At 39.6% G+C, this 14940-nt stretch overlaps 1 protein-coding gene across 2 annotated transcripts in view; it reads left to right on the forward strand.

Annotated features, from left to right (window-relative positions):
- The window catches only part of LOC126470452 (histone-lysine N-methyltransferase, H3 lysine-79 specific), a 79738-nt gene extending 68480 nt beyond the window's left edge, over window positions 1–11258 (forward strand). For both annotated transcript variants that reach the window (XM_050098301.1, XM_050098310.1), the window contains exons 6-7: window positions 7804–9115; window positions 10552–11258. In XM_050098301.1, the coding sequence (XP_049954258.1) occupies window positions 7804–9115; window positions 10552–10776 (1537 nt within the window). In that variant the 3' untranslated portion in view covers window positions 10777–11258. The remainder of the gene's footprint in view (window positions 1–7803; window positions 9116–10551) is intronic.
- The last annotated feature ends 3682 nt before the right edge of the window (window positions 11259–14940 follow it).

Below are 14940 nucleotides of genomic sequence, written 5' to 3' on the forward strand. Positions count from 1 at the left end.
ATACTTGTTCTACAGTTCATGAATATGAAACTTCGTAATGATATGGCACATGCTAGTTTAATAAAAGTTTTCTTTACATGCCATAATTCAAGTTTTGCCCTGTAACCGAGCTACAAGTAGCGAAATTGAAAATCAGTAAGGAAATATTAAAAAACCTCTCAATCATAAGTCCTTCCACTACTTCCAGTACCCCAGAGAGTAAGGGCACAAAACTTACGATACTGCAAACTTGATAATTCCTGTTTCTGTTTCTGCCAACTTGTGAATGCACAATTTTATTTATGAAATTGTGGTACTGACTAATTCCTTAATAGAGCTTCTTTATGCATCTACTCCAATAGTCAAATTTCCATACTACTTGACTATGACACAGGCAGCACTTAAACACAGACCGTTCCAAAGTCCAAAGTGCATAATATCTTACTAATCCATGTTTATTTAGGCATGCTCATGTTACTGATACTTTATTTTATTAAAATAAGCCTTTGTTGTAAGGTTATGATGCTAAGTTGTAAGCCATTTGTATTAGTACATTGCATATTTCAACAGCATTTTATATTCTCTCACATTATGTAAAACAGTCTGACAGTGCTCCTGTAGTTAACCAATTCCACACTTGCAGAAACCTACTCGTTCGGAGTTAAAGGTGTCTTCAAGCTAGGTTTAGATTGCATTTTCAACCAGAAAGGAATTTTTGTGAGGAGTAGGAACATTAAACATTTGAGGGCACAAGCTCAAATGAAACAGTGTGCGAGAGCAATGATTTACAAAACTAACTCCTCTTTTGTAGTACCAATACTTGATGCAGTTTTGTTGGTTGTTTTTCTTATAATGCAACTAAAAGGTGTCTCAGTTTTTGGCAAAATGCCAGCTGCAATGAAACACCCCTGGGAAGGAATTTGTTGTGCACAACACCATTTTTTGTGCCAAAATGTGCAAAATACTTTCTCTTCAAATACTATGTAAATGAGGAGATGGGTTTTAGTTTCTTCTTAGGACATTAACATAAAACCATCAAAACTCGTCACCATTTATAATATGGCTTAGGGATGTTCAGTGAGCAAACAGATAACATTCAAGCAAAAATACAGTAACACTCAATGCTTTGATTTTTGTTGCTTTGAATTAAGCGAGTGTTACATCTACACCAGTCTCTGCACTGAGCCTATTGAATGCAAATGTCACAGCTCATCACATATCTTAATTATTAAGACTTCTTGGTTGTGGAAAATCATTCTTGCCAGAATGATCTTTCTTGAAACAAGAAGACCCTTTTCTGATGTGTTTTGTCCAGTAGCACTCTCCCCACACACAATACAAATGTTTCGAGGTGCCTCACTGCCTGTATCTCTCCATTAAACTCAAAGTGAATATGTTGCAAATGTTACATCTTTTTCCACTTGTGACACTATTTTATAACACTTAAACGACTTTCATAAGACTCAAGTGTACAGAATCCAATTTTTAATAGCAAGACATATAATATAACTTCAAATAAGAAAATGACACTTGATAAAAACTCTCATAGCAACCAACATGTGGTGTGTACTGCACACTGATCACTTTATTTATCAAAGTTATTTCATGTGGAAAATCAAACTAAAATAAGAAACAATTTTATGCATACCAGTGGGAAAGCAGAAATGTGCTCAAGATACTCCACACCATGTTCACCTGTTAGGATGTCAACCATTGTTAAGTGGTTGGTTGTGGGTGGCAGTGGCTGCTGGCCACTGTAGAGTGCGGAAACTCTCGAGTTTAAATTGTCCTGATCTTGACACAGCCACGAGTTCTTTTGCAGAAAGTTTTGCTATTGATGGTAGGTTAAAAAGTGAAGCAAATTATCTTTGAGGTTCTGTGAGATTGCTACCTTTAGCAGACAGCTACAATGCAGTTTAAATAATGAAGGAAGTCATGGGCTAGAACTCACGATTTTGTGTACATTGCAAACATTTTCTACTAGACTGAAAGCAGATACAGCACTGTAATACCTCAAGTGGAAGGCTACACTTCCTCCAGACACTTTGGTAACCTACAGTGTTGCCAGATTGTACAAAGAACTTAGAATTCTGAAGTGCAGCCTGTTTTATTGGCACTTTATGTGAATGATTTAGAATTAGTCTCTGTGATGGCTGGCCAGCAGCCATGTTTTATGTCTAAGCCTGTATCTCCTCTAAAATATTGAACATTCAGTGTGACGTGCCAGGTGGACAACAGCTGGCAACAACTAGATGTCACTCTGACCTGTGCCACGTACACTGGTTATAGTAATGAATAGGCTGATATGAGTGTGTGGACCTGAGCCTATAGCTGCCGGAAAGGTGGTTGGAGGGGGGCTAAGTGGGAGTTGGCATGCAGTGGTACATGTATGTAGCAATTCAGCTTTGGGTGAGCTTGCTGAAGTTTCTGCTCTTCTTAGTATCGTGGCTGGAGCTGATTGTGTTGGCAGATCCTGGCTCTGACAAGTTTTGACTTGTAACATTTGTTGCTGATAATGGCACCCTGGTGTTGTGCTAAACGTGCAACCCTGTGTAATGATGATGCCTCATCTGTGGGCTCTGGCCTGGGTGCATCTAATGTCTGGGCCCATATGACTGGGCTGCCGACGTTGCCATATCTGGACCTAAAATATCTGAGGAATCTTGTCAGCTATGCTGGATTACACTGACAACATCATGTTTTTCATCAGATCACACTGTTGCACCACCCATGAATTGGACATTTGATGGAACAGAGCAGTGGTCAGGTGTTGGATACTGTTACACCCCCAAAATTACTGAAACTCAGATGATTCTAATTGCAGACAACTGTCACACTGTTATTTCAGGAGTTCCTTCTGTAAGAAAGATATTTGATAAGGCCTGTGTCAGTACTTGTGTTGTAAGCATTGTCATACAGTGAATTTGAGGTAGCATCAACCACCCAGAATCAAATTGCCCTCTTGAGCTGTCCATTATAATATAAATTTACCCACTCTCAATGGTGGTGTGGTTTAGGCCATACGTATAAAGGCTAAACAGGAGCAGCTTCATGTGGGCTTGCTGTTTGGGCCTGAACAATCCTTGCAATAAGCTTCATCTGTATTCCACAGTAGTACTCCAGTGCTGATATTTAATAGGTGTCACACAGAAAAAAATTATTCAATGCACTGGATCTATTTCCTTTGCCAATTGTTTGATTCACTTCCATAGAACAGAATCTCACCCTTCAGATTGTTATATCTTGCCTCATGAATTGAGCTCCTTCATTAGTGATTATGAGAAATTCACGTCAATTGCATGTTGTCTTCTATTTGGTAACACAGTGCCTCAGTTATGTCAAAATTGTAGTCGGGTGCCCTCGGCAAGTGGGAGAGTGCATCTGCCTCGAAATGTTGAGAGTTGGGCATGTAATGAGTATCATGCTAATTACAAAGAAACAAGACCTACATCCATAGGTGCTGCGCTGATCTCTCTGCTTGTTTGACTGAAGGCTGAGCAGAGAGATCAATAGTTTATGGGCTATAATCAGGTGGGACTTGGTCCCTTAGTGGTATAAATGAAACTTTTTTGCCCATAATTAAGGCCTTGTGCCTCCATTTCTGTTTGGGAAAATTTTTATTGCAACATTGATAATGTTTTAGAGGCATACACCACCAATTGTTAAATGGCATCAGCATTCAGTGCATCAACAGTGTGCAGGTACCATGTTGCAGTGCACCTTTTCATGATGTAAGCATTTTAAATGGCATGAAGGTTGCTAGGCAGAAGCAAATGTAACACACTTTCTTAATTATAAGAAGACCTTCTAGCAGTTTGTGGACCAGTAAAAGGCAATATCTTTTTTGGACAACCAGATCAATGGTTGCTCTGTTTGGGTGTCCTAAGGAATAAAATTTCCATTGTATGTCACTTTACTGAAGATGGATTGTATTATTTTACATTTTTATGGTCTCACAGACTATTTTCTTCTGTGATGTACTTAGCCACTGGCTTAAGATGCACTTTGCTGAGATTATGGCTTAAATATTTAACAATAAACAAAGAAAGTGTATTTTGCAGTTGACTGTGAATGCAGTTGGACTGGAATCTATTGAAAGAAACTTCTAAATTTGTAACATGCTGCTCCTGTGATGTCATCTAGGCAGTTTACACATTGTGTTATTCTTTGGATGAGCTGTTCCAAATGTCTTTGGAATATGAGAGGCATGCTTTTACCCCAAATAATAACCAGTTATACCTGTACATTCCATAATATATAGTTAATACTAAGCCAACTTCATTTCCATTTACAGTGGTAATTACTAGTAACATATTTCCCAAACACTGTTGATTGGATCAGCAACCAACACAGTCAGGAAAAATCATTAGTCTACAATCACACTTTTATTTACGTAAATGACCACCGGTTTTAGACCAGGTCCCTTCATAAGGCCATCCCTTGGCTTGCAGCTGTCTAAGTACATGCATCTCACTATACTGCTACTGAAGGGCACAACAAAATGGAACACATTACAGTTGTAATGTGCACACAACACTTTATTGCGCCTCATGATTATACTTTGTAAAGCTATGTTCACAGTGCAGTCATAAAAGAAAGATGGAAGTATTGTACTAACTACAGGTGAACTTACACTGCCGTTAGGGCCATTTTCAGAACTAGATATGGCTGAAAAAATTTTGCAGAACACACAGGTTCAGCTTGCAGCTGTTGATTTACTGTGAAATGTATTGTGCACAGTGTTCAAAACACTTGAAAGTTATCAAGAATATGTCTTAAATCAAATATAGTTTATCACTGAGAATAAAGTTTGAATTTTGCACAGCAATTACACATATTTGAAAATACACTGCATATCATATTGTCACGTAGAGGAAGGTGTAAGTGGATGAATGACTAACACTAACTTCACCTAGCGCAGGCTTATTCAGCACTTGCACATACAAGAGCGCAGAGCAAACTGCCTCCGGTCAGAACAAATAGAGTATATATACAGCTATAGAACATTCCAATACAATGATTCTTGCCGTTTGTGGATACTTCTAGAATGTGCTCGAACCGAATATAGAAATTAAAATTGTACAGTCCAGGTGAGTTTTGAACTCGATGGAACAGTTTAGTATCATATCCACTACACCACGCTGCTACTCAGCTTCTTCTGTGACATTGCTCCCTCCTTAAGAGAACAGCATCTCGGTGTTACATCCTCCTAGTCTGGGAACGAGTCATCAGTTCTGCATACTCCGACTCTCGATGACTGATGTTCGCCCTGGCGGTGATCTTCTTAGAACTTCCCTTGCTGCTACATTCTTTGTTACCTTTCCGCTTGTTGCCTGTTGCTGGAGCTTCAAATTTACCCTGGGTTGCAGGATCCTTATAGGGCTTCATTTGAAGGACGTGGATCGTATCTCTGATCCATCGTCTTGCGTCAGGGTCGAAATCTTCAACTTCATACGTAACATCGGACAACTGTCTTACAACCTTATAAGGTACAAAGTAGCGCCTGAGGAGCTTCTCAGAGAGACCAACCTTCCGAACAGGAGTGAAGGTCCAGACGAGGTCACCAGGCTGGTAGACAACAGGGCAGTGGCGATTGTTTTCTTGAGCCTGCAGTGTGCAGAGTCGAGCTAACTGCCGAGCTTCATCAACTCTGGTTAACACCTGGCCAATGTAGTCGTCATCCACGTCATCAGGACGTAACGGAAACACAGTGTCCATCATCGTTGCCTCACGCCCATGCACCAGGAAAAATGGTGTAAATCCTGTGGTGTCTTGTTTGGCGGTGTCGTAGGCAAGTGTCACAAAAGGTAGCACCTCATTCTAGTTGCTCTGCTCAACATTGACGAACATTGATAGCATGTTGGCCAAGGTCTTATTAAGGTGTTCAATAAGCCTGTTAGTTTGTGGTTGGTAGGCAGTCGTCATGTGATGAGCAATGTTCCACTGATGGTTTATCTCTGTCAGAAGATTCAATTGAAAAACTATTCCTCAGTCCATAATTGATGACCTTGGGGCACCGTGTTTTAATACAATGCCTTCCACAATGAATTTGGCTACCTCAAATGCTTTGGATGTTTTCACGGCTTCTGTAATGGCGTAATGCGTCAGATAATCAATCCAAACAATAATCCATCTATTGCCACTAGCAGACATTGGAAATCCTCTGAGGAGGTCAATGTCAAGACGCTGGAAAGGCATTTCGGCTCGTGGAATTGGTATGAGTTGGCCAGGTGGTTTCTGAGGAACTGCCTTTCTTGTCTGGCACTCTCGACAGTGCGACACATAGTAACGGACACTCCTAAATAAATCTGGCCAGAAAAATCTCTTGTGGATCCTATCATATGCCTTAATAAATCCTAAACATCTGGCCTCAGGTGTGTCATGGAATTTCTGTACAACATCTAAGCGCATGTGTTTTGGAATCACCGGTAACCACCTCTTTCCAAGCGGATCAAAGTTTTTCTTGCAAAGTAATCCATAAACTACCTTAAATTGTCCTTTCCCATCCTCTGACTGATTTAAGGCAAGCATAATTTGAGATATCTTGGCACCCTTCTTCTGCTCAGCAGAGAGATCCTGGAGTGCAGCGAGACAGTCACTATCTTCATCAAAGTCTTGATGATCTTGCACAGGATTTCTTGAGAGACAGTTGGCATCGTGGTGTTTTCTTCCACCTGTGTACACTATAGTAATGTCATACTCATGAAGACGTAGCGCCCACTTGGTGAGTCGTCCTATTGGATCCTTAAGACCTGTCAACCAACAAAGTGAATGATGGTCTGTAAGAACTGTGAATGGCATTCCATAGAGATACTGTCGAAATTTGCACATGGCCCAGATAACAGCAAGACATTCTCTTTCTGTAGTTGAGTAGTTTCTCTCGGATTTTGTAAGTGTTCTAGAAGCATAGGCTATAACCTACTCTTTTCCATCCAAAATCTGCACAAAAACAGCGCCGATCCCATACCAACTGGCATCTGTGTGTAGCTCTGTAGGTGCTCTCTCATCATACAGACCAAGTGCAGGGTCAGTCATCAGAGCTTTTCTCAGGACATTGAAAGAATCTTGTTGAGCACCATCCCAGATAAATTTGGCATCAGCTTTTAACAACTCTTGGAATGGCCTGGCTTTGATACGAAAGTCTTTGATAAACCAACGGTAATAAGGACACAATCCAAGGAAGCTTCTCACATCTCTAATACTTTAAGGAATTGGAAATTCCGTTATAGCTCTCATCTTTTCTGGGTCATTTGAACAAGGTGCCCAAGTATTTTGATTTCTTTTGCTCCAAAGAGACACTTTCTTGGATTAAGCTGGTGTGGTGGATTCTTATAAGATTTTGAATGGCTTTTATTTTGTAGATGGAGTCCCTAGTGTACTCTTCATAGTTTAATTTCCTTCGGGTCTTTGGCTGCTGCAAATATCTCTGTAAGTTATAACACGAATATATTTTGATTTGAAAATTTGAAGCCATCAAGTCTCACCTTTTCCTGCAAAAATTGCTAAGTAAGGGAAGGGCTTTTCTGTATTTATTTAACAAGCCAGCCCAAGTTTTATACCATTATTAATTAGCAGAAAATGGGCAGCTGTAGTGCACTCATTAACTGCATATTATAAAAGCCAACAAAAACTGGCACGGAAGATGTTAAGTGGAGTGTTTTCACATCAATAAGAAAAACAAGACTTATGATACGTTAATGTTTGTGATAATTTTGCACATGTACATGGCCCCCAGTTAATGTTTGTGATAATTTTGCACTTGTACACAGCCCTTTCTTTCATATGTCTTTCTTCCTGTCACTAAAAGTAAATCAATTTTCACAGGACACGTGATGTGAAGAGCCGGGAAAGTGGGCCAAAAAGCTACAGAGATGAACGACAAAAACTTGCTGAAGGGAGAATACATAGAAAATTATTAGATGACCAACGGAAGAAGGTTGTAAATGAGAGGAACCAGAATACAAAATCTGGGGATGCTCATGCCAGTCAAGAACTCGATAAATCTGTTTCTTCAAAGGACACACATCCCAGAAAATCTTATAAGGAAATGAGAGATATAGATAGAAAGGGTGGTAATGAAAGACACAGTAGCAAAGATGATAAAAATATTAAAGAGTCAGAAAACAGGAGAAGTTATCGAGAAAATGAAGGAAGAAGACATGACAGATACACATACGGAAAAGATACAGAACATAAGAGGAGTGGCTATGGCAATGAACACAGGAGGTCATCTAATTCACATAGTGAATCAGAGACAAGGAAAAAATCTATAGACAGCAAAGTTCAAGAAAAAGACATCAGTGCTAAGAAACTAGTCGATGACCCTGGAGAGCCTACTGATGGTGCCTCAGAGGACAAAGAAAATAAGGAACAGTGTCATGAAGAAACTGAACAGGAAGCAGTGTCTGGTGTGGAAGATAATAGTGCACAATTAGACATTGTTGAAGGAACGGCTAGTCAGCAGGATAACAAGAAATCTGTGAAGAGAAGCAGTTCTGTGGGTGGACATGGCAGTAACCAGTCATCTCAAGTTAAGCCCAATGAAAAAATAATTGTTGATATAAGAACGAAAGCTGGTCAGCCACTGAAAAGAAGTAATTCACTAGATTTTACTAATGTTTGTATTGATTCAAACAGCAAGCGCATAGATACTGTAGTGCATGAAAAAACTGATAAACCGGACAATTTATTAACTGAGGAGGCTGTTTCCAAGAATGTTAGCAGAGCTGAAGACAGAAAAACCTACCAATTTGATGACAATAATGGACAAAAAGGAAGTACCAACCCAGAAAATGGGATGATCCTTCCTGACTGTGGAGAAAATGATACAGACAGCCACAACATTAACACAGATGAGGAAGCAGTCAGCTGCAAGGAAGAAAAAGAACAGACACTAGATCAAGAGAATGGAGAAAATCAAGACCAGGAAGCAGACAGTGTGCAAAATATAAATGAAAATGAAATGTCTGCTTGTGACAACTGTGAACTGAGAGATGACCAGTCTGTGAACAAATCCAGAGATGTAAAAAGTAATGATAGTTCAGTCTCTTCCACAACTTCGGGGAACGCATCTGGAAATATTACAGAATCAGAAAGTAAGAGAGATCCTCGTGCTGAGAGAAGAATTAGAAATAAGGTAAGTAAAGTGTATAATGCAATGGCAATTATTATATATGCTGTTAACATTCATATGAGGAATATGAAGAGCCAGTGTGTATGCACAGGCTCACAGGTTAAGTTTACACATGTAAAAGTTCAAAGTGGAAATACTCAGTGTTAAGGTATGTTGAAAAAATTCTGTTCCTAGATTTCTGAACACGGAATGATAAATAACTTTTTTTCCCCATGAAGGAGGGTCAAATAAAAATTGTAAGTGTAGCAGTAAAAAATAAAAAATGGTGCCAGTAGCCTTAAATTGGTAAAACTTTGCAACTGCTGACATTAAAAATCATCTTTGGTCTGCAGTCAGATTGAAACAAAGTAGATTGTGGTCTGCAGGTGTTGTGTTGCAACCTGACATTGCACGGGCCATTTAGCAACAATAGCAGACTAGAATTTTGAGTGTCTTCAGCATCAACTATACTCAACACCACATCTTTCCCAGATTTATTTTGATATGTTTGATCCAGTCAGAGAAGCTCTGGGTTGGAAGAAGTGCCACTCTATTGGAAAGGTATGCCACGTGGAGCATGTGTGATTATGAAGATCCCAAAAGATTTCTCTTATACAACAATTTAGGCTCTTTGTAAATGCTGATGAACTTTCAGAGGGGATGGGTGAGACTATGTCGAAGAGGGATATAGTTTTGCGCCATGTGTGAACAATAAAAATTAAAAAAGGAATATATTTACATTTTCATTTGACTCAGCTCATAGTAAATCAGACAATGTGTCAGCTTAACAGCAAATAAAATATCATGCGTGAAACCTGTTTCTTTGTGTCATTTGGTCTGTCTTTTGAGATAAGGATTCTACTTTTTATACACACACTGTCATTCAAGACCTCTGTGTGCTAATTTTACTATAAAGTGTAAATAATGATTGTGATACTTTTAAGATGAAGTGAAGTGTTGATTGTCACATAATTACAAAGTCAGTGATTGCTTGTGTTTAATTCTCCGGACTCAATGGTGGTCTAGATTTGAAAGGGTAGGAATGATTTTGGAGGAGGGCAGGGGACGATGAAAATAATGGAAGGATTCATAGAGTGATGAAACATAGTGGAAAGAACTGCAGGTTGGGGCTGTGTGTACTTGTGAATTTTTTTCTGTTTGGATGGAGAGGCCATTCTCTGTCATCTGTGTTGTGTTTTGTAACAAAGGACTACAGTTTCAGCATTTTTTTCTTTTGTATAGAATTTAAATGGAGTTGTAATGCCACATTCCTAAGGGTAAGAGATGAAAACCACAAATAATAAACATCCTGACAGGCTAGTTTCAATACCTTGGTTGTTCTTTCTGCTTAGAAGTGCATTTTGGGCATAGCTTATTCCAGTGTAGAATAAAAGTTTTAATAAATTTCTTGTCCAAATGAGAACAAATGAAATCATGTGCAAAATTGGTTTTCCTTGCAGGATCGACCAAGTATTGAAATCTACAGACCAGGTATGGGAAGATTCAGTATGCAGCGTAAAGAACGTGAAAAAAGTGCAGTTACTGGTAGTAGCCTGGAACAGGATTCACCTTCAACAAGCCCATCTCCTTCGCCGTCTTTACGCCCAATTTCTGCAAGCAGAAGTAGGGCAGGCCAAGAACTTCGTTCCATGACCTTCAAACGTAGTGTTAGCCGTGAAAAATAAGCGCAGAAGTGGATAACTTTGGTAATTACATTTGAAGCTGCTTCTCTGAGGTGGAATATTTTACTCCTGGTCATGCCTTTCTGTGTTGGCGCCCTAGATGACTGAAATACACATGCATGTAATGGAAATGTGTTATTACCTTCAGTTAAAAACATGTTGTTTTTGATACAGATGTCAGTGAAGATTGTGATAGTACAGAGTGATCATACATGTGGATGATAGCTAATGCTCAGTGAGAGGCTGACATATGTATCTTATTGACTGACAAGAATTCTTACTTAGATTTTCAGATAAATGATCCATTGTACAACAGCAATGTAAATTGTATGAAACATCTTTTAAATTTGTTTTCAAAAAGTAAAACAGAATGGCAAAGACGTGGCAAGAAAATCTCTTTGTATCAGTAACTCAGAAACAAGAGGAATTGTTGACATGAAACATGATAGTTGTTGGGGAAAATAATAAAGATGCTATTTCCATCACTCTTTGTTTTCCTTATATTTACATAGAAATCCTATTCTAATTGTTGATAATATTTCTTCGCAGGTACCACTTCATGCTGTTTCTTTCTGTTTTAGTGTTACTGTTGCTCCCATTTGTCACACAACCTTAGTATTACACAAATGATGCAGTTTACATTAAGTTTTAACTCCATTTAATACAAACCTCACTGTTATTCTGGACTTACAGTCTCATTTAGGCTGTTAGCATAAAAGTGTGGTTGTACTTATATTATTATTAGCTATCAGATCATCATTGTTTGTTATTTTGTGTAGCTACATAGGTAGCCTTCCAAACTAAAACAGCTCCAAGTGACTTCTAATTTGATAATATAAGACTAAATGCTAAGATAAATGCATTCTGTCAGTCCTTCCATAGTTGTGAGCTTTTCAGTGTTGCACGAAAGTGTTCCTTCATGATAGTAACCCAACTGAAATACATTTCATGTGAGACTCATTCCAAGAACAAAGGTGAAAATGCTTTGGTGAGTCAGGTTGTGCATGTTTTGTAGCTTTTTACCCATAGAGCATGAAAATTCCAGCCTGTCAACAATCTTGTTAGACTGCACATTTTCAGGTTTCCAGCCATACTGACAGTTTTCTGTGCACACTGTTTTGATAACTGGTCAGGGCACACTGAGGTGACAAAAGACATGAGATAGCGCCATGCACATATGCAGATGGTGGTGGTATCACATGCAGAAGATACAAAAGGCCAGTGCATTGGTGGAGGTGTCGTTTGTATTCAGGTGATTCATGTGAAAATGTTTCTGATGTGATTATGGCCACATGACTGGAATAAACAGACTTAGAATGTGGAATGCTTGTTTGAGCTATATGCATGGGGTAATTCCATTTCAGAAATTGTTGTGGAATTTAATATGCTGAGATCCACAGTAACAAGAGTGTGCCGAGGATACCAAATTCCAGGCATTACCTCTCCCTACAGACAATGCAGTGGCTGACAGGCTTCACTTAACAACTGAGAGCAGTGGTGTTTATGTAGAGCTGTCGGTGCTAACAGACAAGCAACACTGCTTGAAATAACTGCAGAAATCAATGTGGGGCATATGACAAACATATCCATCAGGACAGTGCAGTGAAATTTGATATTAAAATGCTATGACAACAGTGACATGAGTGCCTTTGCTAACAGCACAACATTGCCTGCACCGCCTCTCCTGGTCTCATGACTACATCGGTCGGACCCTAGATGACTGGAAAACTGTGGCCTGATCAGATGAGTCCTGATAGGTGATAAGAGCTGATGGTATGGGTTGAGTGTAGTGAAGACCCCATGAAGCCATGGAGCCAATTTGTCAATAAGGCACTGTGCAAGCTGGTGGTGGCTCCATAATGGAATGGGCTGTGTTTACATGAAATGGACTGGGTCCTCTGGTCCAACTGGACCAAACATTGACTGGGAATGTTTATGTTCAGCTACTTGGAGACTATTTACAGCCGTTCATGGACATCATGTTCCCAAAAAAGATGGAATTTTTATGGATGACAATGCACTGTCATCAGGCCACAATTGTTCGCAATTGGTTTGAAGAGCCTGTTGACAATTCAAATGATTAATTTGGTCACCCAGATCACCCCATATGATTTCCAGCGAACATTTTACGGGACATAATTGAGAGATCAGTTTGTGCACGAAATTCTGCACCAGCAACATTTTTGCAGCTGTGAATGGCTGTAGAGGCAGCATGGCTGATTATTTCTACAGGGGACTTGCAACGACTTGTTGACTCTAAGTCATGTCAAGTTGCTGCACTACACTAGGCAGGGGGAGGTCTGACAGAATATTAGAAAGTATCTTACAGATTTTCTCACCTCAGTGTATTTTCCTCTTGCCATTTGGTGATATTATTTATACTTGCTACATGGATCTCAAGCAGACTGTTATTGTTGCAACTATAAATAAACACAGAATGAATACAATAGAGGGAAACATTCCACGCGGGAAAAACATATCTAAAAAAAAGATGATGAGACTTACCAAACAAAAGCGCTGGCAGGTCGATAGACACACAAACATACGCACAAAATTCAAGCTTTCGCAACAAACGGTTGCTTCATCTGGAAAGAGGGAAGGAGAGGGAAAGACGAAAGGATGTGGGTTTTAAGGGAGAGTGTAAGGAGTCATTCCAATCCCGGGAGCGGAAAGACTTACCTTAGGGGGAAGAAAGGACAGGTATACACTCGCGCGCGCACGCACACACACACACACACACACACACACACACACACACACACACACACACACATATCCATCTGCACATACACAGACACAAGCAGACATTTGTAAAGGCCTCTACAAATGTCTGCTTGTGTCTGTGTATGTGCGGATGGATATATATGTGTGTGTGCGTGTGTGTGTGTGTGTGTGTGTGTGTGTGTGTGTGTGCAAGTGTATACCCGTCGTTTTTTCCCCCTAAGGTAAGTCTTTCCGCTCCCGGGATTGGAATGACTCCTTACACTCTCCCTTAAAACCCACATCCTTTCGTCTTTCCCTCTCCTTCCCTCCTTCCAGATGAAGCAACCGTTTGTTGCGAAAGCTTGAATTTTGTGTGTATGTTTGTGTTTGTTTGTGTGTCTATCGACCTGCCAGCGCTTTTGTTTGGTAAGTCTCATCATCTTTGTTTTTAGATATAAACACAGAATGAGGTAGTCATGCTATGACTTTCAGAAAGGTTGTTAAATTGTTTTTGATAAGGAGAGGATTGTCTGTCCTCCAGTTCAGGCTGATCGTCTCCTGAATTATATGCGTGTGTCAATGGGGAAAAGTGGGTGCTTTGCTTTGAGTGATCTCTACATAGTTTCTAAAACAATTAGCAGCAACAATGCTCTGGACTGCGCCTGACAAACTAGGTTACCATATAGTGTATGGATGCTTGCAAGCAAGTTAGCATTTATAATGCTCAGGAATTGGAGATTGACAATATTGTGTGTCTTTTTGAACCGCCTTCATAAGTGTAATGGAGTCTAGTATCATCATTGGTGGGTCCATATGGATTTCTTGTTCCAGTGCTGTGTTTACAGCTGATTCATCTAAATAAATGCAGGGAAATCTGGTCTCAAAGGAAAATGACAGAGTATGTTTAATAAAATTTGAATGCCAAAATGACAATATCCAGTGCCAATATTTTTATTTTATATCATATTTTTTTTCACAATTTTTGATAAATACTTAAAGTTGTTCTATTGAAAGTATAGTAGAGCATAATTTTACTTTCAGTGTGTGAAGGAACCTTACTGCCTTTTGAATTTTCATCATGTTCAGTCTTTGACTGTGGGGAGCAAGTATATGTGGCACAGGAGTAGTAGTCTGATTGCACTATTGGGGGTGGACGGTGTGAATGGAATAACAGGATTTCTGACGTGAAGAAATAGCACACTAGTCGTGGTTAAAAACAACTTTTAGTGCAACTCGTGTGCTATTTCTTCACATGGCAAGATTGGTCTTTGTGGCGGGCGTAGACTTGCGAGGGGAAATAACTACGTAATCAGCTCTTTGCGCTACCAACAGGAACCGCAACATTTAGTTTCACCATGCAATTTCAACATTATAACTGCTAGGTAACTGGCGCTGGCAGAAACGAAAAAACAGGGAGGTATCCTAGACAGATCCAATATGTGACAAAACTGAATGACGGACACA

Source organism: Schistocerca serialis, chromosome 1, assembly GCF_023864345.2.
Source record: "Schistocerca serialis cubense isolate TAMUIC-IGC-003099 chromosome 1, iqSchSeri2.2, whole genome shotgun sequence".
Lineage (NCBI taxonomy): Eukaryota > Metazoa > Arthropoda > Insecta > Orthoptera > Acrididae > Schistocerca > Schistocerca serialis.